The sequence below is a fragment of the Porites lutea genome, chromosome 5, assembly GCF_958299795.1.
Source record: "Porites lutea chromosome 5, jaPorLute2.1, whole genome shotgun sequence".
Classification (NCBI taxonomy): domain Eukaryota; kingdom Metazoa; phylum Cnidaria; class Anthozoa; order Scleractinia; family Poritidae; genus Porites; species Porites lutea.
The window spans coordinates 38189894-38217722 of record NC_133205.1 but is presented as its reverse complement, the minus strand read 5'-3'; the positions used below and the strand labels follow the sequence as shown (position 1 = coordinate 38217722).

At 39.4% G+C, this 27829-nt stretch overlaps 1 protein-coding gene across 1 annotated transcript; it reads right to left on the bottom strand.

The window, feature by feature from the left end:
• Positions 1-18: 18 nt before the first annotated feature.
• LOC140937645 (prominin-1-A-like) lies at positions 19-27829 on the bottom strand. Its single transcript, XM_073387201.1, has 24 exons — positions 27360-27829; positions 25389-25453; positions 23840-24048; positions 23601-23721; positions 21599-21665; positions 20445-20534; positions 19261-19469; positions 18542-18616; positions 17468-17531; positions 17266-17342; positions 16420-16511; positions 13838-13990; positions 13318-13441; positions 12230-12324; positions 11415-11499; positions 10702-10848; positions 9201-9287; positions 8905-8988; positions 8438-8491; positions 7719-7799; positions 6073-6141; positions 4142-4231; positions 3543-3666; positions 19-208 (listed from the first exon to the last, which is right to left on the bottom strand). The coding sequence occupies exons 1-24, from the start codon at positions 27562-27564 to the stop codon at positions 105-107; spliced, it is 2571 nt and encodes an 856-aa protein (XP_073243302.1). The 5' UTR covers positions 27565-27829; the 3' UTR covers positions 19-104.

The window sequence follows — 27829 nt, the reverse complement described above, 5'->3', positions numbered from 1 at the left end:
ATCTTGACTACGAACAGAGCAAACATAAAACAGCTTTTCGGGCCAGAAACGTTACCGGGACTTTTGAGAAACGGGCCCCTGGGTGTGTTCAGTTGACTTTGACGTTACATTTTACTGAGTGATTTGGCACCAACCAAGTTCACTTGATTATTCTCCAATCCTAGATCTTCCAGCCAACCAAGTTCTAAAGGATCGTCGTAAAATATATCTGTGATAGAACAACACAATAATACTCTTTACTTTGTTTTCACACAGTCCTGTTGCTATGCTCTGAGAACAGCCTTATCCCTGGGCGTTCTCTCTTGCCTCGTTGTCCGCGTGAAGTCTGGGAAAGGGACGGCGGACCTCTCTCGGTGACGTCACGGCTCACGGTAGAGTCCAGGATTGACTGAGTCAAACACGCTCTGGGATTTGGCTGCTCTGACAGAATATAAATGTGCATCAATGCTAAGAACGAAAGAACATTGATCAGCACCTTAGAACATCGGCTTCCCGTACTCATAAAGCCCTTTTTCGCGCGAAATTCGAGTTGTTCCAGGGAAATAACGTGGATATCGTGATTGATCGTGATGGGAACCCCGAGAATAGTGAACTTATGTGTTTTTGTCCCCAAGAAACCAATAATGAGCCATGGTAACCCAAAAAAGAGGAACGAAAGCAAACTTAAACAAAGCCTCAAATACTGTTTTAAAATAGTGTCTCATCACTTATAGGTTAGAATTAACTCACTGAAAACTCCAGAAAGACTTTTCATTTTATTTCTACCGTGCAATGAAACTTGACATCTTTTTTCTATCTACCTCTTCTATTATTTACTATAACTGATTAAAAACTGACGTCATTGTATTATATAACGTTCTTGTTCTGCCAATATTTTCTCACTATTGTACAATAGGGAGATTACGCAAACGTGGACTGCAATTCCGCTCGTGCATCACACTTGTCAGTATATTTCTTTGCCTTTCTTATTCGACTATCACATGAAACTTTCTCATGTGACGTTTTATGGAGGACATGAACATAGGAAGACGAATTTGTTTGCCAGCTTAAAAATTGGCTTTGAAATTTTAACACCCAACTCCATCTTCCGTGTCAGCTCCATGTTGCTCAGTCAAACGACAGAAATTACATTTTTCTCTCCCACACATATTTTAAATACTTGCAGTCAACTCGTGCCATAACAGACACCTTCAGGACCACAACCATGTATTCGCAATAGAGACTCCAAAAACATTTCTCTGAGAAATTCTTTTTTCAGTCGTTGTTTCTCGATACTAGACTTGTGTCCATATTGACTAAGACTGTTTATAAACAGGCCACTTATTTACCGTAACATCGTCAAGATCGAGCGCTCGATATCACGGACGCCATCTTGGCTTTAAATATACCAAACATAACCTTAAACTACAAATCCCGACGCACGCCTCCTTGATCGGTACATGTGCTGATGACCACCAATTTAAGTAATAGGGACCCTTAAGCAAGGACGACGACGACGGCAGTGAAAACGTCGGTAAAAAAATGAATTTGCGTTCTTTCAAACTTAATCTCGTGTATTTGGACCCGCTCAATATGTCAAATGCGGGCGACTTTTCCTGGAGTAGAATTCTTAAGGATTTTATTCAGGTTCGAAAAGATAAAGGAAAATTCGTCGTCGTATGTCCACGTCCTCTATAAAACTTCAAATTAGGAGGCTTCACGTCTTAGTCGCTCAGTGGACGTCAAAGAAATGTACTAAAAAGCGTGATGCACGTGCAGAGCTGTTGTTTTGATCATTAAACCTATTGTTTTTTTGAAGTTGTCGTTGTGGTCGTCGTCGTAGTTGCTTAAGCTCCCTAATAAAGCGCTCGATCTCCACAATAAAAATATAGGGTATAGAGCGTTTTCACTCGCGTGGCCATCATCTATGTTAACTTTCTGGAACAACAGAAAGCGTGTAAATAAGAAAAGAGTTCAACTCCAGAAGATTTTATTGGTACACCAAATGGGCCTATGTTTCATTGTTTCGGAATACCGATATGATAGCCGTGACATCATGTGAAATCGCTCTTATTGTGAACAGTCTTTTGTTAACTGGGTGTGAGTTAGAGAGATTGTGTCCGAAAGCCGGGTGTTTTTTTCCCTTTTTCTTGTTTAGTTGTTATTAATTTTACAATATCACGAGAGTATTTCCAATAAATTTTTATCGCGAAGAGGTCGAATCTATCAAAACCTTTAAATCCGTTTTCCTCGAATCACACATGAATCAATTTCTATTTGGTTCATGAGTCTGACCCTTAAGAACGGCAAAAAAAGCTGATTAGAACTTAGAATTCACTATTAACAGTAAGCACTGTAGTATTGTTCTTGAAATCATAAAACTGATCCATTTTAATCAAGGTGTTTCCAAACTCTCCTTCCTTGTGATGAATGAAATTTGAGATTTTTTCCACGGTTTAACCTACAGAATTATCGGCACGAAAAAGTTTAAGTGTGAATTAAGTTTTGCTTGTCAGCAGCACTGTCCATCCAGGGCATTTCTATTTCTCCAGCGGGTGCTGAAAAAACAAAGTGATTATCCAGATTAGTTCTTGAAGTCAGTCTCAGAAAATCACAATGCTGAACGAACCATGGCATTTAACCTGGGTTGAATTCGATGTATTTGGACACTCCCTTGGAAGGTCGCTTCACTAACAACGCAGCAAAAAAGGTAAAATAAAAATATCTACAGTCAACACCCGCCTTGAGGACACATTTTCTAAAAAAGACACCCAGTCAAGACAGACGGTTCAAGACCTGGTAAAGGAGTTAAATAAACTGACTAGAGTAAATCTTGCGAGATGGGATATCGAAATTCCTGAAAAAAGCAACTCAGCCAAATGTTTTAAAACGTTTTGACGCAGTAAAACACCGACTAGACATTAACTGAACGGTGCGGTTAGAGTCTAGATCACTCTTAAGGCAAAGAAATGAAACTGCGGGTTACCTAGGGGCATGACACGCTTTCGTCTTCCGTTTCTTGGCAAAATTTGATTGGACGTTTGCAAGTTACGGTCAACCAGGCGGAGCTTCGCTTTCCCGCTTCTTTTCCTTTTCTTCCCTCATTTTAAGATGGTTTATTATTTTGAAAGAAGTACAGGTTGATATTGGAACAGAATTTTCACTGGCTAGTAAAAGTTACATTTTTTTTCAACGTTTTTTATCCGTCCTGTTTGAAACATCTCATTCCTCTGCACAAGTGAGGCCTAAAGTTGTCTATGACCTTTAAAATTGATGACGTCAAAAGTGGAACAAGGTGGTTCCACACGGGCACTAACGGGCGGTTGCGGTGTAAATTTGTTAATCTATAAATGGCGTACATAGGCTATGCCTTAAGCCTCAGTTTCAAACTGTGAAGATAAGTGCGAAGCTATTGACATGAAAATCAGTTTTTATTCTCATGTATAGCAATATAAAAACTCACGTTTATAAGAAAGGATTTGCAATAAGCCTCGTTTTGGAAGTGAAAGGTTTTGGATCTCGGAAAAAGACAATTCATAGTTGAAACAGGATTAACGCCTCACCTGGATCGTCTTCGTTTCCACTGATCGTTCTTGTCCGGCGAAAATGCTTTGAGGCCCTTACACAAAGAATGATGGAGATCAGAAGAACAAGAGCACACAGACCAAATGCTACCCAAGAAGCATTCTACAAGGGAGGACAAAAAGATAACATTAGAATAATTTAGAATGGGATGTCCAAAGTTTCTTCACACAATTATTCACCCATACGAATTGGCAAAACAGAAGATAGGGATTTCCTCTCATACGGAAAATTCTGGAAATAATCACTACATGTGCTAAGCCCTTATACCAAGAAACAGAAACAAGCATTAGGATCTCGGTGTGCAAAATAAGCTAGTAAATGGTGCGCATACGTTATTATGTACATGTAATCATGTGCCTCACACAAAAGCGATCCTAAAAATTACCACCCCCCCCCCCCCCCTTCCCTCCTCACTCCGCATCTTCCTCCTTCCAGCCCCGAATAAATTGCAAATAAACCATGGTCAAAGATTGCATTTCCTTTAAGAGGGAACGATTCTTGCTTTTTATTCATTAACATTCTGTCTTCAGTCAATGGTTCCATGAATGTTCTACCAACACAGTGCACTGATTCTTACCAATCCTGCCGTATAGTGATGGCACACTGTGTTAGTGAGCCCATGATATATGCTGGACAGAGGTTTACATCGTCCGACGTCAAACTTGACCTATAAAAAAAACATGAAACGGCCCATGAAATTTAACATTTTTCTAATCTTTGAATTTCACCCCACCAATCCCACGCCCCCAACGACATAACCACACAGGGTTTTTATTTTCCCAGAAACTAAATGGTAGTTGAAGTTATGGTTGGCTGTTTCTTGGTATTAGCCAAGGGACGGGTGACTATAGGGACAGTAGACTGCCAAATTAAACTATCTATAGGGGGGATTAGAATAAGTATAGGAGATGCATTGTGAGTACTTTGTTCAAATTTATTCTACTGGACCCTTCATGTAAATGACTGCATCAATACATCTTCAAAAAAACTGGCCTTTTTCACGATGACATTGGCTTCTGATTACTCGTGAATGGGGGCCTCTTTATTAACTTGTGTGGTTGTTAGTTCCCAATGCAGGTCTTGCAATGTCCACAGAGGATTTTTCTTTTTTCTTTTCATAATTTAGGCTCCGTCCACCCTAATGCTTTTTCCTTTGAAAACGCATGCATTTCGATACGCTTCGGCCTTCCGTCCACACTAATACGCTGAGCGTTTTCATTGAAAACACACAGATTTTAAAACGCTCTTGAAAACGGATCAAAACGAAAACGCATACATATCGTATTAGTGTGGACAGTCGAAAACACACACAAAAACGGTAGTGTGGACGTGAATCAATCGATGCGTTTTCGATGACAACGACGTGGACAGGGCCTTATAGGCACATTGCCGTATGCATATACTTAAGTTGGGCAGAAACAGGTCGAAAGAGAACTCAATAATACCTAACTTGGAAACAGAAAACCTACAAGTCTAAAGAGGTCTATTGACAAGTTTTACAATCACATACAGAGCGCTTGTGAACGAGTAAAGGTAAGGCCTAGTGCGTTTTACCTTGTACAAGAAACTTCGTTAATATCAGTAACCAAACCTGCAAATAACAGTCGGTCACCGACCCAAAATTTGTCTATATCAGATAAAAACCGGCTCAACCGTGGTTGGATATCGAATCCGGCTTTTAAATCATCAATGAGGTCGGCATTTTGAAAACTGAATGTGTCGGGAGGGGATCGAGGGTTCGATTTCCGGGACCGGACCAATACTCAGGGTCTTAAAATAACTGAGAAATGAGGGTACCTCCTTTTCCCTGCAAACGGTTAGACCTTCACGTGGCTCGGATGACCATGTACATAGTGGTGTAACGATTAATCGAATTCTCGATTAATCGCGATTATGACCGTTCGGTTCGATTCACGATTGTTTGCTTCCATGTTTCGAATTTGGTTCGATTATTGCACACCTTTTCCAGGCCGCCCTTAGTGAGTTATTAGATTGTAAAATCGGAATCCAGAACGCTTTAAATTACGCTTTTATGATTCACGAGCTAAGACGATAGCATTTCGTGCGCCATTTTGTGTTGCCTGGTAAAAATGCTGTCTATCAACCACCCCTTGAGGATTTCCAAATAAGGCAAACTATGTACGACACGCTCTTTGTCAGGTTCTCAAACATGGCGACGAACCAAGCGACTGTGAATCCTCCTTTCCCTGCTACTATTCTCAAATTGAGGGTTTAGGGTTGCATCTTGTGTACATTACGCGTTGTGTTATAAGAATTATGAAACATTTACATAATCAATCGAAATAATCGAAATCGAAATCGAATCGAACCGCAAGGAATACGAATCGTTACACCCCTACATGAACAATTGATAAAATAATGGTCCCATCTCCGGAAGGAGGCGTTAAAATGGTGTCTTCAAGTAGTACTTTAATGCTCAATACATTGACACTCATATAAAGTACTTTCCGCTCCCCAGGTAAAGTTGACACCGAATTAAGTGTTCACCTGATTTATAGCAAAGGCTAAGAAATAATCCACATCGCCAAAAACAGTGTTCCAGTGCTTCGTAACACCCTAAGAAAGCAGAAATCAAAACAAGTGGATAATAAGTTAGCTAATTTACAATCAATTATTCCGACGTTTAAACATGAGTCAAAAAGAAAATAAACTGGCAGAATCAGGTAAAGTATACACTCTTAATTATATATAAGAATATTGTTTTTTCGGGCCAGGCCGATTTTAGCCTGAAAATATTCTTGTATTATTCTTGAACTAGTATAGGTAATAGCATGATTTGTAATGATATTTGGCTTAAATACCACGAGTGATATTTCACAATTGTTATTAATACGAAAGTTCACGAGCCGTTAGGCGAGTGAAATTTGAGACAATTTTGAAATACTACAAGTGGTATTTAATATTTGTTTACAACTACCCACAAAAGGTTTGTAATTTTTACACGTAGGTATTTCAAATTAAGCTGAAATACTACTGATCTAAGCCAATCAAACTGCAAAAATTTCTCGTGTAGTAGTATAATTGAAAAATAAAGAATTTATTATATCCTTTTTGCGGTTTGTTCATTTTTCTTTTCTTTTTTTTTTGGCAGTATACTAGAGAATGATATGTATTTCATGTACCGTTCATGGGACTGAACATTTGGCTATAATCAATGCTGGTTTCTTCGTTTTGCTGGGTAGTTTTGCCGTGGGAGGAAGTAATAATTTGATACGGTTAAGTTAAAAACATATTTTTTAGATTTTCATCACTCAAAATAATCACCCTTTTCGAAATCTCAGCCTCAGGTTTATTCTTAAAATATTCTTAAAATTTTGCAAATTTCAGCCAAGATATTCTTAGAAAATATACTCTTATAGAAAACAAAGAGTGTACATAAGGACTTTATATTAAATGATTTTTGGCGATCTTCAAAAAACGAGAGACAACTTTGCGGGCTGTGTTTAGTGACTTTCTTTGAAGCTGCGGGAAAAAGGTTGACGGCTTTTAAATGTTGCAGGCAAGTTGATTTGTACTTGAGTGTTTGTTTCAAGTTCTTGTTCGCTTGTTCGCTAATGTAATGCATTACCAGATTACATCGAGGATACCACTAGCCGCGCGGAGATACAAAATTTCTTTTCGATTAATGAATAATATTCACGAGTAAGCGCAGAGTTTGGTGTTTCACCACTGAAATTGCAACTATTTCAGATTCTTTTTTTTTTTCAGCGAAAGGCACAGGTTATTAAGATTTAAAGCAACGGCGAAATCTTCACTTGTGAAAATATCACGTTTTTGCGCGAAAGCTTGCCTGGTATTTCATCGGCGCTTGTGTCATTAAAAAAACAATTATCATTAAATTCAATTTTCGCGTAATAGAGCCTTTTTACACGACGTCAAGGCGGCCATATTGGTGTTCCAAGCCGGTCTTCTTGGAGTTGAACTCTTTTCATACGTAAACACTTTCTTTTGTTCCAATGAAACTGCATAGATGAGCTGGCCACGTGAGTGAAAACGCTCTGTGGACCGAATTATCAAGGTTTCGGTAAGTTCTACGGTTTTATCTTCGGTTTCAACCTCGACTTTGATAATTCGCCATATCACTTTTTACCTCATCCAATAATTGTTGATTAGCGATAATTACAAACACTTACTCTAGCAGCAATGGCTAATGCGTCATTTTTAAAAAAATGTGCCACTTTATTTCCATCTTCCACCACTCGTTGTGCAGAATCCTAGGAGCCAAACATTGGAATGGTAAAGGATAAATACCTCTAACAGAATATGCTTCCCCCCTTGAAGGGTGCTGCTACATGTAGGCTAGCAGAGATCTCTACCGACAGGAGAAGAAGAAAAAGAGAGACCACTGCCGGTCTCTGGCGCGTTCTTTTATGTAGCCACCAACCACATTTGTGGCTGAAACTTACTTAACTGTTTTGCAAACCCGGTTTCGTTCAACGTGGAATGCACGTGCCATGTCGAGACTGCACGCTAGAAATTTCTGAGCCCTCGGACAGTTGTTATCGCGCAAACCTGTTCTGTAAGTTGCGTCGCACGTGACTAAAACGTCACCAGCTGTTGAGGAAACAACGGTGCGTGCGTGATAGAAAACATTGGAGTCCGGCAGAAGTCTCTCTCCTTTCAGCCATTTTTCTCTTGCCGTGAGAGAGTCCCACTTGACCTTAAACAAAACTAAAACATGGCCAAAAATCACTGTTACATTTGTTCGTAACATTCGCCCTTAAAAATATTTCACATTTGCCGACTGGCGGTGCCATGAAAAAAACCTAATAATCAATATTTTCCGTTAAAATCTCTTCAACGCGATTTAATACAGCCGTTTAGCAAAAGAAAAAAAAGCGTATTGCCTTACCACTATAACATTCCCCTGTTCTTTGAGCTGCCTGGTAAGTTGACCCAGACTTTTCTGAAACAAAGGACAAACTTTTATCATTAAAATCGGATTCTAGGACAAAGATCTTGATCACAAAAAGAATGTGTTGGATATTCCCTTTCGCAAAACATATTAAAACAGAATCCATGCAAATATCTTGTCCCCCTCCCATAAAAGAAAAAAAATTATAGAGACTCACTATGTTTTAGTCTGGAAAACAAAAACCATTTTCATTCTTAGATAAAACGCCGTTTTCTGTGACGTTGATTTCGCTTTGCATTAGAAAGAGTACTTTACTACTACAATGCCCAACAATCTCTATAACAATACTTAACACTACCTTCTCATTTCCAGAAGACTTTTGAGTTAGGAAAGGGTAGGTAACGTATGTAGGTGTACTGATCCGCAGTTGCACTAAAAACCTCCTCCTCACGCGCAATACTTACGGCTTGCTGTTTGGCTGGGTTGACCTCCGTCGTGTCTAAATGCTGAAGTCTGCTCGCAGTTTTACTCAAGAGATCACTTGCTTGCTGCAACAAAACGTACACACAAATCCTTGATCTGGTTGTCTGAATAAAAGATTTAAATTAAAGTAGCTTTATGAACTTACTAGTCAGTACCACCTACCCCTCCCTAAACCCAACGTTTTCCCCCAAGTGAGAAGTAAGTTTTACGGTTGGGTCAGGGGAGGGGTGAGTATGCAATTTACCAGAATATCATACTGAACACAAGTGGACTTTACCTGACTAACAGTTTTCATCTCTTTAGCTGCCTTAGTAAGGTTTGATACAAATTCCTGTAACGAAACTTTGACAATGGGTTTGTTGACCTGTGGAAAAAATGTGTCATTGCATCTGTCACTATGTGCAAGGGTGTTTTTCGGAACATTGCTGGAACACTAAAAAAAAAAGCGTGAGACTTCAACAGTCATACTTCGCCAAATGCCATACGTGCTGAGTTCTTTACGGGTCAAAATAAATTGAAGGGAGTTTGGATAGCAAAATGAAAGAGCTTGAAGGTTAAACATACTTTTCGCTTTTCCTTGGGCATAGCGGAATTCAAATTTTACTTTAAAAACGCACAATACACCGTACAATTACCAAAAAGACTCTGGTAACCAAGTCATCAAAGTATGTTTTAACAGTAAAAAGTAAAGGTAAGTGTCTAAAAGTATCAAGAGAAAATCTCTTGAGCAACCAGGGCTCCATTTCTCGAGAAATTAACAGACACGGAAAACTGTTCTGTTACCATTCAAGATCATGGTTTCAACAGTTCAATTTGCAGATAGTAGGACAAAACTATCCCTTAACAAAACCAAATGGACCAGTTTGTAATCGAAAACCCGCGCTGTTATCCTTTAGAAAAGTTAACTGGATTTTCGAGAAGCAGGCCCCAGTTTCTAATCACTTACGGCTTCAAGACCGTATTAAGCATTTTTTAAGTTACTTGTACTTGTACTTGTACTTGTCATTGGAAATTGATGATCATTACCGCTGGGGCTAAAGCCCTGTACAAACGGACGCAACATTATACACTTAATGTCAGGTCCCGAGGGAAACAGTTAGTTTTCTTATATATAGGTTGAGGCTTCATGTTTGTGTTGTTGCGTTCATTCACGAAAAAGAAAACTGGGAGTGTTTTTCCCTCCTTCTGTCACGCCACTTTCTACCATGCTTTAATGTTCATCGTAATGTATCCCGAGCGGGGTACAATTGCTCAGATGTATCACGATCGGGATACATTTTATTTTATTCAAGGCCATGTGACCAAGAATCAACCAATAGCAGTCCCTGTTTAGTTGAGTGTAAGTCTAAGAATATAACACGGTTGGATGTTACAAGTTGCGTCCGTTTGCATAGCCTGGTGCATTTTGTTGTGTGTTGTTGGGAGTTGTTGCGCAAAGTTTGAAACCGGTCAAATTTTTGGGCTAACAACTCCCAACATTTCTTTTGTTCCGTAATTACCGAAGAGCAGCGCAACAATGTTGGATCTGTTTGCACAGGTCTTCAAACTTTGTCGGCATTGTTGGGACTACGCACGCGCATTACACATGGTCTCCAAAGTCTTATAGGTTGTATCCTTCCCACGATGCACCGCATGTCCCAACAGTGTTGGGAGTTGCTACATCTGTTTGCACACCACTGCCAATACGGACGCAACTCCAAGCAATGTTGGCCCAACAAACAATGTTAGGAGTTGTTGCGTCCGTTTGCACGTAGTTTAAAAGATCAAGATGACCTGACCTGTTCTTCGAACTGAGTGTAGTTAATTTCATGGACCCCAGCATTCAAAGAATCATTGACTGTTGTCTTAGCTTCTCCAGACAAAACATTGGTGTCGGTGATTGTGCTGTTTAGTTCCGCAAACACTTTATCTATTCCTGGAATTTTCTGAAAATAAAAAGAACTGAAAATAATCCACATGACCAAAGCCATAGCATAGCATTTTCTTTTTTAACGAGGATATTTACTTGATGCAAGGGCGGCCATATCACTGGATGCGTGTTCACTTCGATCCCCTCATGCCTCTGTATTCGTTTACACGAGTGGCGTTGCGAGATTTCGCACCGGAGGGAAATTCTCGTGTAAACAACCCGTTACTCTGGTATAAGCCGTTGCCAGTTTTTCTCATGTAAACACCGCTCAACATGTTGCCCTTGCTCCCGCGTGAACTGACAAGCTAGGCGTAGAAAGCTGGTCGGAAGAAGTGCACGCGACAATCCCGAAAGGCATTATGGGTGGTTTTGAGTGCACTTTTCTTAGAGACATTTGAAAGAATGGCATGGGAGGCCACGGACATATGTTTGCGGGTGCTAAAGGAAAGTAGCAAAAGTAGGTTCGACAGCTACAGTCGTTGGGAACAGTGTATTGAACATATCCCAAATTAGCTTTCAGGATTGTCGCGTGCACATTTTTTCTGACAACTTTTCTCGAAAGAGCTGTAAACAATGACTTACATCTTTGTAACTTAGCACATCTGAAAGATTGTACAGATTATCCATCTTAAAAGCATCCCATGGAGCATCGTTTTTAGAGCAATCACTAGAACGATAAAAAGAACACAGCTACAGCATGACTGAAAGCGTTTTTTCAACTGCCTCAAGGGGAACTAACAATCAAAATTTGCGGCAACAATTAAAGGGACAGAGTTTACTGCCTGCATTATTTCAGCTTTCCGAATTTCTTGTGTTTACAGTTACTATAGGAAACTGTAACACTATGCAGTCATGTCGTATGTCCATAATGTCCGTCAGTAAGAAAAGCGATAATTCTGAAAACCAGACAAAACACTGTGTGATTCAGTTGGCAAACAATGAGAATCTATTACGCTCTAGTCGCTGTTTGTCATTTTATCAATTTATTCTTTTCTACTGAAAAAAAAATTTTTGCAAAAAGTGGTAGTTGTGGTCATCGGAGTGCTACATGACATGATGGTGAAGTGTCACCTGTTGCGTCGAAAAAACGACGTAATTTGCGTGCGACATGAAATGAAGATGGAGCGTAACCTAATGCGTCAGACAAACAGATGCGGGTCTTTTCGGGTCTTTCCCACTACAATGGTCAGATATATCGGACACACATCCTTTCTTGAAAGAAAAGGTATTTTCAGTCCTGTATAACTATGAAGTTTTACTTTTTTTCCTTTAATTGACAGTCGTATGGGAAGTATGGGAAACGTTTCCGTTAGAAGAGGTTTGATTGAATGCAACTACACCTAAGCACGGTCACACGAAGATCACTGTAAAGCTGTTTTAAAAAAAGGAAAACGTACCTAAGGATTCCAGACGTAGTCAACGGAATATTTCCATCTTTGAATAGCGCTTTAGACAATATATACTCTCCCATTATTTTGGGGTCATCTATGGTCTGAAAAAAAAGGCAATTAATTAAGTGACCTCCCGGGTAAGCCCGGATGCAAGTCTGGTTTAATCTACAAGAGGTTCCTTTTAATTGAACCAGCAGCAGCAACAGCAGCCAGCATGGCAAGTCTGGTTTCACAAAGTTCCAGGAAAGACAAAGGCTAGAAAGAAGCTTCAAAGCTGCCATCAATGCTAAAACGATCAGGAAGCACAAAGCTTGATATTAGTTTTTCATTTGACACTCACATCCACGTACCATCCCATTATAAGTCAATTTGACAACAATGTCCAAACAACTAATACTGTAGAGGGACACAAAATGAAGAAAACAAAAAAAGCTAAGGATATCAATGTCAAAACGACGGAAGGCCAGAAAAATCATGGTGTTAAATATTACAATTTTCAGTGGTTTTTAAGAAGAATTAGTTTTAGATTTTTCTGAAAATGTTTGAGAGGAAGAAGCTCTATGTCATCAGTCATGTCATTCCAGATTAAAGCACACTGAAATCCTATGTTGACGATTCCATAAGTTGTCCTGGCTTTCGGAAAAGCATAAGTCATTTAGCTAGATAATCTGGTATTATAACTATTTATTAAATAAACACCAATGAAATACCAGGTGAGCTTTAGCGCGAAAACTTGATATCTTCACGTGTGAAAATAACATGTTACCTTCACATGTGAAAATATCACCGTTGCTATGGCTACATAATAGATCGCCCCTTTCACACCAAAAAACTGTTAAAGTGAAATGGTTTAGCAGTTCATTGGTGTTTATGTAATAAGTAGAACATTACATGGCCGCTTGGAGATACGAAATTTCTCTTCTCGTGTTGAAAAAATATCTCACGAGTGAGCGCAGCGGCCATGTAATATCCTCTATCAATTACATACTTTCTTTGCTTCCAATGCAACGTTTACTTATCTCTATAGCAACAACTACTTTCTTGCTATGGGTAATATATGAGACAGTAACATAGTCAATCGAGGATGGGCTGACCTTTTGAAGGAACTTATAATCAGGTAAATCGTCACAGACAATCGCAATATTTGACCCCAAAAGAAAGAGAATTCCAAGCAGGAGATTTATGAGAAACGCGGAGAAGAAAAACAGTCCAGCAGCTCTGAAAGAATAAAAATTAATCTTCGGTCAAATCAAGTTGCAGAACCTTTATTCCAGGACAATAGTACATTCACACGTAGTTTGACCTTCCTTTCAGTATCTTAAGAACTGTGTAGGTTCTAGCAAGACCTACATAAGTGGAATGTGATCGCCCGGGTGAACGAAGTGCTGAATAGGACTGTCGTTGACAGTGACTGATGTTTCGACAACCTGTTCCTTAGTCATCTTCAGAGTCAAAGTGAGTTGTATCACCTTGACGATGACTACTGCACAGGTTGTCGAAACGTCAGGCACTCTCAACAACAGTGCTATTCAGGACTACGCACACCCGGGCGATCATATTCCACCTGAACTGACTCCTGAGTTCAAATCTTTCAGCAATAAACGAGACACTTACCCAATCATAAGCCTTCCGCCCCAGTCTGTACAGTTGCTCCTGCTGCTGGGCGTGTCATATGTGGTTGAGCCAATCTGGCCAAGTATCACAGCAACAATCAACAGCAAAGCATCCAGCAGAGTCAATGTACCCAACACAATGAAGGCCACATGCCTCAAGAAAAAATAAATTAAAAAGAACATGTGATTTAACCGTTATCTGGGGATATGTTGCACATAATGGATCTACTTGTTCTTTTCTTTTCGGGGTACGAAGGGTGTGGGCAGCCAAAGCCTGCAGTAAAGAAATTGAAAGTTGTAGTAATTTGACCTAAGTATACTTAGTACCCTGATAGCAGGCAGTATCTTTACTCTTAGAGTAGCTACATTTTTTGCAATTTCGGGGCTGATCATTTCGTCTATTCTTGCTCATTATAAGACGTCTTCATTGACCTCTAACTCTAACTCATACTTTTCATCATTCCAGTTGTGTATCAGGGTGTTTCCCTTCAATCCTTATTTCTACCAGACGTTATTTTCCCCTAACCTTTGGTCCTTTAATTATCGAATTCAATGTTTTAAATAAGAGTCAGAGAGCAAGTTTAGGATGCCCTATAAAAAACACGATCTTCCTTTAGCTTGGCTGCTGAGTTGCCAATGTGTTAGAAGTGGTTGATGTTATTCCGGTGTGCAGAACCAAAGTACTTGGCGTCACCTACACAACAGCAATTCCCTCTTGACAAGGTTTACGGCTTCACTGTTGAGACACAGAGATGTTGCATATGATGCAACAAGACTAATCATTCTGGTGCAGGTGGCAACAATACAACATGACATTCTCGAGAAGTACAAGTTTCCAACCTATTTCCGTAGCTGAATGTCGTCTTCTGCGATAATCTCCTCAGCATGGTGGCTCTTTAGGTGGGGATTTTCGTGAGAGGGAGGCTGGAAGCCAAGAACTTTGGCTGGTACCTCAATCTTGGTTACATCAGCTTTCTTCACTGTTGCACTTCAATACTTTTCATTACCATGAGAAGTCTGGCATTCTTTTCCTGTGGGTCTTAAATTTCCCCTTTTTCGAACACTTCTTACTTTGTTTAGTTTACGTGCGAGGCCATTCGGACAGATAACCCATACAACCAAAACAAACCCAAAATACTTAAGTTCCTGGCCTTTCAAACGCAGTGCTTGTATTCCCTTCAACTGAACCTATTGACCAGACGTGTGAAACTCAATCGGTCCCACAGATAGATCGTCTCCATGGGAAACGGAGTTTCAATGAATCGTCTGGCCTGCGTAGCAAGCGTTTCCGTTTGGTTTCGGAGCAAGGAAAGACCGAGGAAAGGACTTTTCGGTTTTGGCCGCGCGAGAAATGAAACGAGAGCCAAAAATGAAAGAGGGGGGAGGGGGAGAAGAAGGAAGGAAACGCTTGACAAACCCCTCGATTTTGAAAAACTACGTTCGCCAGCGAACGCAGCGCCTGATTGGCTCGGCTAGTCGAACAATATTGACATGTGACGATTAAAGGTTTGTTTCATATTGAGAGGTTTGTATGGTGCGTGACACTCATATTAATTTTCTGTAGTTGTTGTTTATTCTGGTCGGCAAGATTTGCCCTCCAATGCAAGAGCATTTTCTTTGACTTCTTTTGAAATGCAAAGCTCTTCTTGTGACTAAAAAAAGGGGTTTAAAGTCGTTTAATTTATTCTCCAAAGTGCCTCCTGGATCTGACAACCTTAAAATAACTAAAAAACGATTTTCTTTGGTCAGGGAATGCGATGGTTTACTTCAATGTTTTGTCATGCTGGGCCCAGCTCGTTGGTGTTGTCTTTTTGTTTGATGGGATGTTTACAAATTCTCTCGGATAGTGATTTACACATCCAAATTTCGAAGAATGGATTTCACTTTAAACAGAAGCCACAACAGCTATGGAGAACTACATTTTGACTCAATCGAGATGGCTGATTAAGCAATGATTACTTGGTAATAACTTTTGAATTTCGATTGTTCTGTTATTGCTACTTTCTGATCATGCAAGACCATGGTTTCGGTTCTCCACGCGAAATTCATCAGTTGCCGGGTCAGCTTTGTTCTTAAATGCTTTTACAAGAGCAACTCTAGTTGTCTGTGCCGTGGCGAGAACGGTTAACCTCTCTGTCTAGCTGAACTTTGACCTTGTACAAATACGCGTCGCGGATCGAAAATACTCTTCTCTGTTTTCTTGAATGCTTGTCACATTTTACCATTTCAAATCCAACTTTCTGGAAGTTTTGAGCTAAAACTTCACCCTTGCGGTCCTTCCTTTTATAAAAAGGAAAAGACAAATGTACAAAGCCTGCATTGATCGCTCTGATTCATTGAGACTTCACCTTTAACGCTGTCCACGCGTTCCAAAATACAAAAAAATATATTTTGGTTTCACGCACGCGTTTTCACACACCTCCAATGGTGTTCCACCTGGCAAAGGTCCCATGAGCCTCTAAAAGGTTGAAGGAGCATTGCATAATCCAAAAGGCATAACGCTAAATTCACTCTGACCCCCCTATGAGCAGTGACATAACTAGTATAACTTCCTACACAACTTGCAGCAAATTAAAGTCGTACCTGTACTTGTCATATTTGGAGAGCATTCCATTAGGCCCAAGATACTTGTCATCCACATTGTCTCTTAATGGGTATAGCGAATTTTGTAAATACTGTCAAAAGATAAGGAAACTCCATGGAATGAGTTGTGAATAATCAAACTGCGTATATACAAAGAAGAGCTAAGTTGTAAGGGAGTGTTCTGTGAGTTTTGGATGGAGTATCGCACCCAGGCCATAAATCAGTGGAAAACACCAGGATCCAAAACTTACATTACAGACAGAGAGAACGATGTTTGCATGGTAATAATTATCTCTCAATCGGGCGTGCGGAAAATTAATTTAGCGCGCCATACAATAGATTAGGGCCCGCAAAATCAGTCACAGCTCAGATATTATTTAACTACACTCAGTAGAGTACAAATAATATTACGCTCTAAACAGGTACAAATATCTCACGTCGATATTCCTATTCCAAAAGACCGGTTTGAAAGGTTTTCTTACAAACATCGCTGATGGCAGAGAATGAATCGCTTTCCAAGTAAAGTAAGGAATAGGACCCAAATTGTAAGCTTAGTTTCAAGAGAAAAAAAAGTCGCCTAAAAAAATTAAATTTCGACATCTAATAAGAACAAACAGAACCTACAAAATTATAAAAGCTCAAAATACAAAAGAGGAGATGAAAACAGACCTGAATGTATGCAAGATGTATATGTAGGAAATTCGACATGCTCCACATTAGACGATCTCCTTACTTTGTTAAAAGCTTTAATGCTAAAGAAGATGAGGTTTCAACAGTGAATATACTTCACTTTGTTGTTAAAAATATTGATTTGTTGATACCTAGGTAATTGTAAGGTATTCTTACCTTATTAATGTCATTTTTTAAAGGCTTCAATACATCAGCGTCAACATTTTGTATTTTTTCAGAAAATTTCTGAAAGTCTGAAGTCATAAAACAAAGAAAATCATTTAGGAAACTCAGGAGTTTCAGGGTTTTTGATCACGGAGTTACCGTATAAAAGCAACTGATATGTTCATATAAGTAGGAGTATACTGGCAAATCATACCTTTTGTCAAATTTGTTGTTAAGTTCTGAACTTTGTGAAGGATGTTGTGTACAGACTCGTTGCCCTGAAAATATAAACCACGCTATAGTGTTAACAAAATTAAAACCAATTCACTGAAAGTACATGTGTGAGTTACTTTGGGTCCCAATAAACTCTTGCTTAAACGATTGTCAAGAATGAAAGCTGGATAAAACCACACTACGTTGCGACCGACCCTCTACCTTGAAAACGAATTAAATTATGTCGATAAACAAAACTGAAACATTCATTGAAATGCATGACCTAAAGAAGAGTCCCATTAACTTCTGACTACAAAGATGCTTTATCATTGATGATCTCTGCTCTGTATAAAATGAAAGCTGCATTAAGCAGGCACGAACGTCTGCGAGTCCCAAAGGTTTCTTCCCCAATTGTGTGTCCATGTAAAAAAAGCCTGTTTAAAGCAGGTACCTCTATCAATAACTAATAAAACCCTAACTTTTTCACTATAAATTTATCAAATTTTCAATCGATAGTGGCCGGGGACGGAATGTGGCTTAATGTGACTGGAATTTGAGGAATACGATGAACTTACATTTTGCGAATTAAGGCTCACTCACACCCACATTAACTCTAATGGTATAATCCAGTTCTTAATTTTGATTGTCGGAAAGAACCCCCTTTGCGAAATCATTCAAATGAAAACTCTTCAACAGTTCATTAACAAGGTACATGCTGCTTAGTATGCAGTCCCAACTTTTGCGTCAGTGGGATAATATCCATTCAAATGAAGCTTCTTGAGCAGTATTTTTTCATGGTACTATTTTTACTACGTTAACTTCTAACGTTGGAGTTTTCCGGTATCTTCTGTACGATTTTGTACACGGGTCACACTCCAAAAGTCAGGGGGTAGATATCACAGTCCCAAAGATGAATGAACAGAACCACACGGGTCCCCGAGTCGTAATCAACATCCAAAATGTTTTTTTTTAGATTGAGGGAAACTGTTTGATTTTATGGCGTATAGATCTACAGCGACCCTTAATCAAAATATGACTATAAGGGAGCCTTATCAGGAGAAAATGTAACACACACCTTAACAACTTCATCTGTTAGATTTGTCTTTGATACATCCTCAACCTTCTTGTGTGTATCAGTAACATTAGGGACCTAACACAAAAAGAGAAATGAGCCTCTAAATAATTTTGAAATGCTGGTCTTGCTGTATTATTCGTTTTCGACCATGACCAAGTACATCATGAGGAGAGGGATTTAGTGCAGTGTGTCCGGCTGTGGCTGATCAATCCAATACGGGCGAAGAAGGCTCTGCCGCATTCCAGAAACTGATGAATTTGCACTAGACAATGTCAGGCTGAATTTACAAACCCTATTCTAAACAAGGCAACAAGACAATCCACACTCCCAAACTTACCGCTAACTAGAAATTTCAACCTTTTTGTTCCTAATATCACATTCAATTTCCCATAAAATAATGATACCTTAATCTGGAGCAAACCCTTCTGATTTCTGTATCTAACCCAGACTAAAGAGAACTTTGTAACCTTCACAGCAATACACACTCATATAGGCTATTTTTATTTATAACTGTACATTCCACTCCTGGCATGACACGGTCTTGTTTAGTATGGTGTCGCATCTTTCATGCAGGATTGTGTTACACATTATGTTATGCATGACTCTTAATGACTCATTTAGATGCTGGATTGTATTTGAGCAGTCGTCTATCTTGTTAGTTTTGATCTGAGAGAACCCATGGGGAGACTTGCTAGAAGAATCGCTGGAAACTACAATACCTTGGTGAAATTTGCTTCAGTTTGAAGATCATTCCCTTCAGGTAATGAGTCACATGCACCTCCTCCTGAGTCTTTTTTGCACTGGGCGACAGCATCAGAAAGGTTTTTCTGCGCCATCTGTAGCTCACGTTGGATGTTGCTGCTCACTGACACCAAGGATGGCACAGCACTTTCAACCTCACTCAACAGAACTAAAGACTGAGTTATACCTGAGGGTGATAAAACAAAGAGTTTTTGTACAGTAAGGCCAACTCTCCCATTAAGTCTTCAAGATACCTGGGAAATCTCCCTCTCTCCCGTACAGATCACTTTATCTCCCAGATAAAAATGTCTTTTTAACGTTTCTGTACTATAGGAGCAGGATACGTTTCTGTACTATAGTCATGAGTTTAGCCCAAATTTTTCCCACAATCCCAAACCGTTTTTGGACACGCTGTTTCTGCATAGCATAGGCAGCACATAGTTATGTTTACCGCTTATCACATTACAGCTAAGAAAGCGACTGTTGATTTAGATCGTGGATCTTGACAAAAATTATTTTGGGGATGGATACAAGTTGGGTTTTATGGGGCTTGTGGTGGGTTACATAATAAGAGTGGTGGGGGGAAGGGGGCTGCAAAAGTGAAAGTCTTCCAGGGTTCATACAAAAATTTCCACCGGTTTTTAAGGACTTTTCAAGGACCACATTCGATTTTCAAGGACTACCTAACAGGAAACTAATTTCACTGATTGTACAAATATTTCCATTCCCAGTCCTTTCGAAAAGGACTTTAAGGCTTGAACTGTTTGCTCCACCAAGTTCGCTACATTTTTCGGTTCACTTGTCTAAAATTGATTGTTAATAATTGCATAAAACAAAAAAGGGCTTCATGTAGATCACCTTTACAAATGTAACTTCCCTGAGCTTTGATTTATACTCTGTTTTGGACAACCAAAAAGCATCAAAAAACACTTTCCATGCCACTTTATTAAAAGTTGAAGAAAATATAAGGACTTTTCAAGCACTTGCACAGAAATTTAAGGACTTCTCAAGGAAAAATAGAATTCAAGGACTTCCCCTAAAATTCAAGGACTTTTCAAGGCTGTGCGAACCCTGTTTTCAGATTTCAGATCTCAAGAGGTTGGCATCTCTGAATAAATAAAATTGTTACATGAATACTGTACTACACAGACCAAATACCTACCCTGGGAACAATCCAAAACAGAGTTGAAAACACTTTCAAACAAAGGTGCTCCTTGATTAAGCACAGGTACAACAATATCTTCAGCCATTGCTGAAAAAATCAAATGGGAATGAATGAATTTTTAATAACCTCTCTTGCGTACAAGTTTATTCCCTAGAAATAAAAGTTTCATAACAAGTTCCCTCTCTAAACCATCTGTCAATTTTGTGCCTGTATAAAACATGTATCTCAGAAACGTTTTACTGACAACATAATTACAGCTTTATAACAATAGAAAGTTGAGAGAAAACATATTCCTTTACATGAACAATTTCTGCCAACGCCGTCATTATAAACTCGTAAGGTTGTCCCACAGACAAATTTATTTCTCTATAGTGATTTAACTGCTTTTCCAGACAACACAAAGCAAAGCTTGGCGGCACAAGTGCTGATAAAAATAGAAATATTGTTACTAGTCACAAAGTGTTGACACAAAGTTTTGTACCTCTAATAAGTTCCAAATGTTTTGTAGAAAACTACATTTTTACGTTTAAATGACGAAGAAACAGGTAAAGAAAGCAAACCTATTGTTGCGTGATCAGCACCTTACGTAAACGGAAAACCACACAAAAAACGACTGAAAAATTCATTTTATTGTTAATTTACAATAAAGTGCTTGTTGTTTTGAATAAAGAGTAGTTTTGCCTGCTAAAATAAACTGTATTTTAACGACCTGCTGTCAACTGTCCCACAAAAAACTGGACATGTATAATTCCTTGTTCTTTAAGGTAGCCTGCTTGAGGATTAACGGTATATTCTCCGTGTAGATGGTTAATCTTCACCCCATACCTCATACCAAAGAACCAATTAGGTAAATTGACACACATCCGAATTCACAATCATTCAAATAGATATTCATCAACAATGGAATTTAGCTAAAGAAGGCCCAAGAAGCTAGACAGGAGTTTCTTGAACATGAAAATCCCATCTACCCTACTTCCTTGCGGCCCTTGGGTCTGCAAGGGTGGATAGCAGAAAAAAATTTATTTCCTTGAAGTTTTAAAAGTAGCACGAACTGGAATTGAAGATAGGAATTGAAGGTTAAGAGATATCAAATGAAAAGAGAAATTTAACTCACTTTCCTTCCCCTTTGCACTCTTCTCGCCAATACTTACCAATGACATCATTCAACAGTTTGCCTATTGTAGGAATGGCCTCTTTGACTGCGATATGATAAAGTTCCTGCAGTTGAAAACCAAAAAAGCATTTTAAACAGTCTCTTAGTAAGGAGCCACTCACTTAAGGGTGTGGAAAACTTATGGGTGTTGGCTACTGTTAGCTAGTACAGCTACGGTTAGGAAATCAAGGACGAATCAGAGGTGGTAAGAGGCAAGTCCAAGAAAGCTTTTGACCTCCACGCTGTTTCTCAGAGTGGGCCACATGCAAACCTGCTCTACCTTTACAGGATCTGCAGCGATGCCTTCCTCTGTGACTACCCTCTGTGACCACATGTTTGAGAAACAAAACCCATTTCTGTTTTTGGAAGACAAAAGTTTTCATCGGCTTAAGCTTCAGTCCTGCCCTGGATAGTCGCTCAAACACCTGTTTCCAATGCTCTAATTCTTTTCCAAACGTACGCCCCATAACTACTACTTCATCAAGGTAGATCAAACAAATTTGCCAATGCAGGTCCTTCAAAACAAGATCCATCAATCTGGTAAATGCTCTGGGTGCTTTGCAAAGCCCGAAAGGCATCACATTCCATCCGTGAAAGCCACTTGAAAGTACGAATGCTGCCTTCTCCTGGGTGTCCGCGTCCATTGCCACTTGCCAGTAACCCATAGCAAGATCCAAAGTTGAAAACCATCATGAGCCACTTAAAGTGGCAAGAGAATAATCACCTCGCGGTAAGCAGAGGGCATCCCTTACCCTCAATGTATTCAGCTGGCGACAGTCCACACACAGCCTTGGACTGACGTTTTTTGGGGTTGCCACCACAACTGAAAAAGACCAGGGGCTTGACAAATTCTTTCACCTTTCCTTGCTGTATGAGGTTGGTTACTTGTCGTTCAAACTCATCATATTTCAGTGGTGGGGTTCGTCGCGGCTGTTGTTTGATTGGAAACACATTGTCCATTTCGATTCTGTGCGGGACCATATGTGTGGTGCCTAAGTCCCCTTCTGAAAGGGCTCTCAGCCTCACGTTAGTCAAGTAATCAGTACATTCTTCAAGAAGTTTCTGCAAGGCCTTCAGTAGAGTCGTGTCAACTGCTCCAGGTGACATATGCTGATTTCTTGAAATGGGTGACCTGCACTGCCGATATTTACCGATGGATCTAGCGAAGCAAACGGGTTTGGGCATTGAAATCTACGACTTGGAGGGTCCATTTTTAGTGACGGGTCAACAGACAAATCAGACTGATGTAAATAGTTTCCCTAGTTTAAAAGGATTTACTGGCGTCCAACAAGTCATTCCCTTGAATCCTGATTCCACAGTTGAGTTTTCCACCATTGCAGACAAGCGAAAACATGATAGCAAACATATGAGGAGACTTTTGACAGAAAACAAAGAAAAACATTGGAATTCAAATGCGCTAACTATTAAAATATTACCACTGAACACAGGTATCCGGAAAGTTCGTGTTTGTTTTAATGCTGCCACCAATGTTATGTCCGAATGTTAAGTTTCAGTAAAACACGGTGGTAACAAAACACATTTCAATCACCGCTGTAATATACAAAATCTTGGCAACTTAGCTCTCACACAGTTATTGCACCATATATCACGTGACTTACAATATATAGTTAGAGCGGTACCGCAGGTAATCGCATAAACCTACAATATGCTAATTGCAAAAGGCAAACTCAGTTAATATCACTCCACGTCAATGTAGACAGCAGTCCCTTCGTGACCTGTAGGACATGCAAACATGTCCTGTGGTATTTTACTGCAATTTACTTTGTGCTGTTGTCCTGCAGATCTTCAAAGAACTCCTGTCTTTCATATAGTATCTAATTCTTAACCCAAGCCCAGGCCCCACCAGCTTATCTAGCTCCCATAGCTACCATAACCCTGCTGTGTCTGAATTGCTGACATCAACGTCCACAAACAACCTTTCAGGCACTAATTGCCAAACTTATCAATAACTGGTGAGACGTTTCATAACGAATTGTTACCTCAAGTGTGTTGTCAGAATAAAGCTGGATATCACCAAAGGAATCTTTCCAAACAGTTCTGGCTCTAGGGATACTATCATTCATTCTGACACTTGATGCTAGAATAAAACTCCCTGCAAGACTAAGATTGGCAAATCAAATAATATGTAGGTTCCAGCAATTGTCATGTAATTGTATTATGTACAACCAACCAATAATCTGCCCATTTTGTCTAATCCAACACGAAATGTCACACTTACATTAGAAAGAACGCACAAAGAAGAATGCCAACAGAGTATGCTATTCTTTCCTTAGTGGGGTGCAGTTTAAGTTTTCTATCATCTACGTTTCCACCACACTTTCCTCCGCAACGACAACAGCAGAATATAAGGCCAACAATGGGAATGATAATAGCAGCAGAGAGTGCAAGGGAGGCCATAACTATCAGAGGAACTTCATAGTCAATAACCTGCAAAGATAAAATAAACCTCATCAAATTAACTACAAAATTCTTCTTTCTGAACACACTTGTTTATTTTTTTTAAACCAACGTACACCCCACTTACGGCAAAATTTTGCCTTGTAGGTGAGACATGCAGTGGGGCCTCGACATCTAATTATAAACACATACATCTACGGACAGGCCAATTTGTGTCTTAGAATTTCTAAGCAGAGACTTGCATTGTCAAATGTTTTTCTGCAAAATAAGATAGACAACCTTGGGGGAGGAGCAAAATTCACATTATTTTACAATAAAACTTACGGAGTGTCCTTAGTAGGGTTTTCAATCGCATCACCAAAATTCAAATTTTAAATTTTCTTTACCTCCTCGCTTCTCGCCACTGGGGACGTTTCGCAAGGAGGAACATCTGCAACTCAGCAACAGAAAGTCCATACTGATGACGTAAAATCTGTCTGGAATCTGGTCATAAACACTGATTGGACGACAGAGTAGTTAAATTGTTTTAGCTTTGTTTACGAATGACAGAAAAAAGACAAAAGGCTACAAAGGTCAAATGTAAACCCAATGAATCTAAAACAAAACAGTGAATATTTGTAAAACATATTCTTCGGTAGAAGAAGCCTTTGTGTTTTGCTGGATCCTTGCCGGCAGATGGACACTACACTTTCCCAAAATCGACCAGGAGAAACATAAAATTGAACAAATTTGCATCTGAAACCGTATGACTTCAGGATTTATTGTGTAAACATTGATTTACATCATCAGTATGTAATTTCTGTCGCTGAGTCGCAGACTACATACAAGTACACCCCTCAGGCCTTGTACAGCAGATGACCTTGCAGGGCGCATTTTTCCAAAGAAAAGCTCAAAAACCTCAGAAAGGTCTTGTACATATACACAGACAAATCATCTCATTCTTAGACAATTTTTAGGGTGACGGGTGAAAAAACCTCAAAGAAGCCTCTGAAATCTGCAAAAGGTACGGATATGGATGACCTGCCACTAAAACATCTCTGTTAAGGGTATAAGGAAAATCTTTAATGGTAGATAGACACTAAGACACCACTACAGTGAAGGAGCACTTCTCTGAAGCATATATCCATAGACTTATAGTGTGCACGCTTAATAAAGTGCCCTATACAAGATTCTTTTGGAGCAAATGACAGATGACATGACTAACAACACCTTTTTAACACAGTTAAAGACCCACCCCCAAGGTCAAAATTTTAGATTTCTGATGATTTTACTTCTGATTTTTTTGTTGTCATGGTGTTATGAAGATATATTGCCATCAATCATGAGTGAGTTACAGGAATTGATCCAATCCAGAGAGTAAAGGGGTTTACCTCTGAGATGCTAGGTGATTTACCACCTTTGCCAAATGATTTATCCAAAATGTTTCCAATAATATCTGGCAAATAAAAGCAGAAACAGGTTATATCAGTTAAGTTTAACAAGTTAAAAAAATAGAAACAGCCAAACAAATTTCATAAAAGTTGCAGTGCAACTACTTGAACCGGGGCACTTGGAAGAAGATTGTCCAATCACAACGATTTCTGAAAACAAAGGATTCCCAAGTGTTTTGGCAATGGACCAATTAAATTCAAGGGTCAGCAATGCAACCGTTTGAATTTGAACTTCCTGTCCTCTCAAGAAATAGCCCTCAAATTTTATGAACATTATTGGTCCATTTGCCCAAAAACTTGAGAATCATTTGTTAACAGAAATCATTTTGATTGGACAATCTTCTTCTATGTGCCCCAGTTCAAGTAAATGCACTGTAAAGGTTAAGAAGATTGTTTTTCACAAAAATCTCACCCATGACCACATGCTGGCAGTGACAGGGGGGGGGGGGACCTTTTAACATTTAATGGTCAAAATTTTTAATGCAGCTGGAAACTAAATGTATAAATCAACCACAGGACCCTTGCTTAATGCAAGGTATGTACTGTCCCGTAGAAAAACAAAGGTATGTTAACCAAACATTGTGGGAGGAAAAGTTTGGGGCTTCTTGGGGCTGGTCACTGTGTGTCATTTGCTTTAGGGTTGGTTTCTTGTAAATTTGAATTTACTGACATACTGATCAGCATTAATGCTCATTCAACCCCTTCCCAGTGCATCCTGTGGTAGAACTACCGAGTGTTCCCAGCCAACAGCTCCCACATGTGTTGTGTGGAGCTGGTGCTTAAAGGATTGCATTAAACTCGCCAAGGTGGAAGGGGGCCCTTGAATACAGTGTCTGACAGTTATATGCCATGCTGTAAGGGCAAAACACCTGTTAATCGCTGCCACTTCCACCGTCACAGCTAAAACTTTCTCTTATTCATAACAGAAAATTTTAGCCCTTAAATGCATAAGGGAAAGATTCCATGACACATTGAAAATTTCAAAATTTACAACCCTGACTGGGTGGCAAGAGCAGCATTCATTGCAATTGCTACTTAAGATATGTACACACGAAAGTTATATAAAAGTTACCTTATTTTAATATGTCCCTTTCAGTTTCTACTAAAATAGATTTTTTTAATTATGAATAGTTTTTGTGCTTACAGAAAGTTGATCACATGACAAACTTTTGCAAAAGGCCCATTATTTATTGGGTTAACCTTAAATGCAAGATTACCCGCAACGGAAATACAGAATAAACCTTGTCATTCTCTCTTTTGGTATGAAGTAATCAGTCCTTTTTCTTCAATTTCATAGCACATATAGCTCTTTATAGAAGGCCGAAAGCTGGTTGAAGATAGCTTGGAAAGAGCAAAACAGTTTTCCTTTATTTAAAATAACTATGTGATGGATTGATTTGCAACATACGCATGTAGATTTTGCATTTGCATGTTGGAGTGTTTTGATGCTTTTTAGGCTTAAAAACAATTAAAAAAATGCGACAGCGATACGCGTATGTTGAAAATGAATCCACCCAAAATATTCTAATGAAAAAAAGGCGATCGTTTGTTCTATTGTTTTAAAAAGCGAACATGCAAATTTTCAACTAAGCAATTATTTGCTACTTGAACACAATAGACCTAACACGACCACAAAATTATAAAACGCTCGATAAGACACTATGCAAAAGCGGGGGTACCGGCAACGATTACATACGGTCGAAGATCTATTAAGGGACAATAAGAGACATCTTCATAAATATTGGCTGCTTGATAAGATTCTGTTTATATTACGAACAACAAACTTTGTTCACCGGGACCGCGGACCGTACATGAGTTCGTCACCGCACCATTAATAGGAGGCCGCTTAAAAGAGGCCGGTTCGACTGTATTTCCATTTCTTAAACGTCAGTAAAAATACAAAAATCTCACCGTATGGAGGATGACTTCTCAATGTCAGCGCTATACCATTCGCGATTTCAGAAAGCCCCTTTAAGCTCCATGCATCTTCTTCGTTCGTCAAGCTGTAAGGTTTTCCCACCGGTAATGAAGGGACGAACTGCAATTTCTCATTCGAATTCGTGGCACATTGGACACTTTTCGCAAAAAGCAGTAAAGCTAAAATCCACATGTACATTGCTGTGAGCAAGTGATTCTATGTTTCCCTACAAGTTAATATGTGAAGGGCTGTAAAACACCCGTTGAAGATGGAGCTCAGCCAGTATAAAGCCAGCACAGCTAGATTTGATTTGAATCCGTATCACGAAACCACAAACCAGCTGTCACGAAACAGAACACGGCTCGCTCAGCTTATCTCTTCACGAAATCGGAGTATACAGCAATTAAATGGCCAAGGCAACAAGCCGCTTTTACCTATTGATTTTTCGCCAAGCATGTTTGCA

Excerpts from the sequence above, each read along its gene's own strand:
- LOC140937645 (XM_073387201.1), bottom strand. The coding sequence starts at position 27,564 with ATGTACATGTGGATTTTAGCTTTACTGCTTTTTGCGAAAAGTGTCCAA. Across the intron at positions 13,442-13,837 it reads GGCGGAAGGCTTATGATTGG|AGCTGCTGGACTGTTTTTCT; the intron begins GTAAGTGTCTCG and ends TTATTCTTTCAG. Across the intron at positions 12,325-13,317 it reads ATTATAAGTTCCTTCAAAAG|ACCATAGATGACCCCAAAAT; the intron begins GTCAGCCCATCC and ends CTTTTTTTTCAG.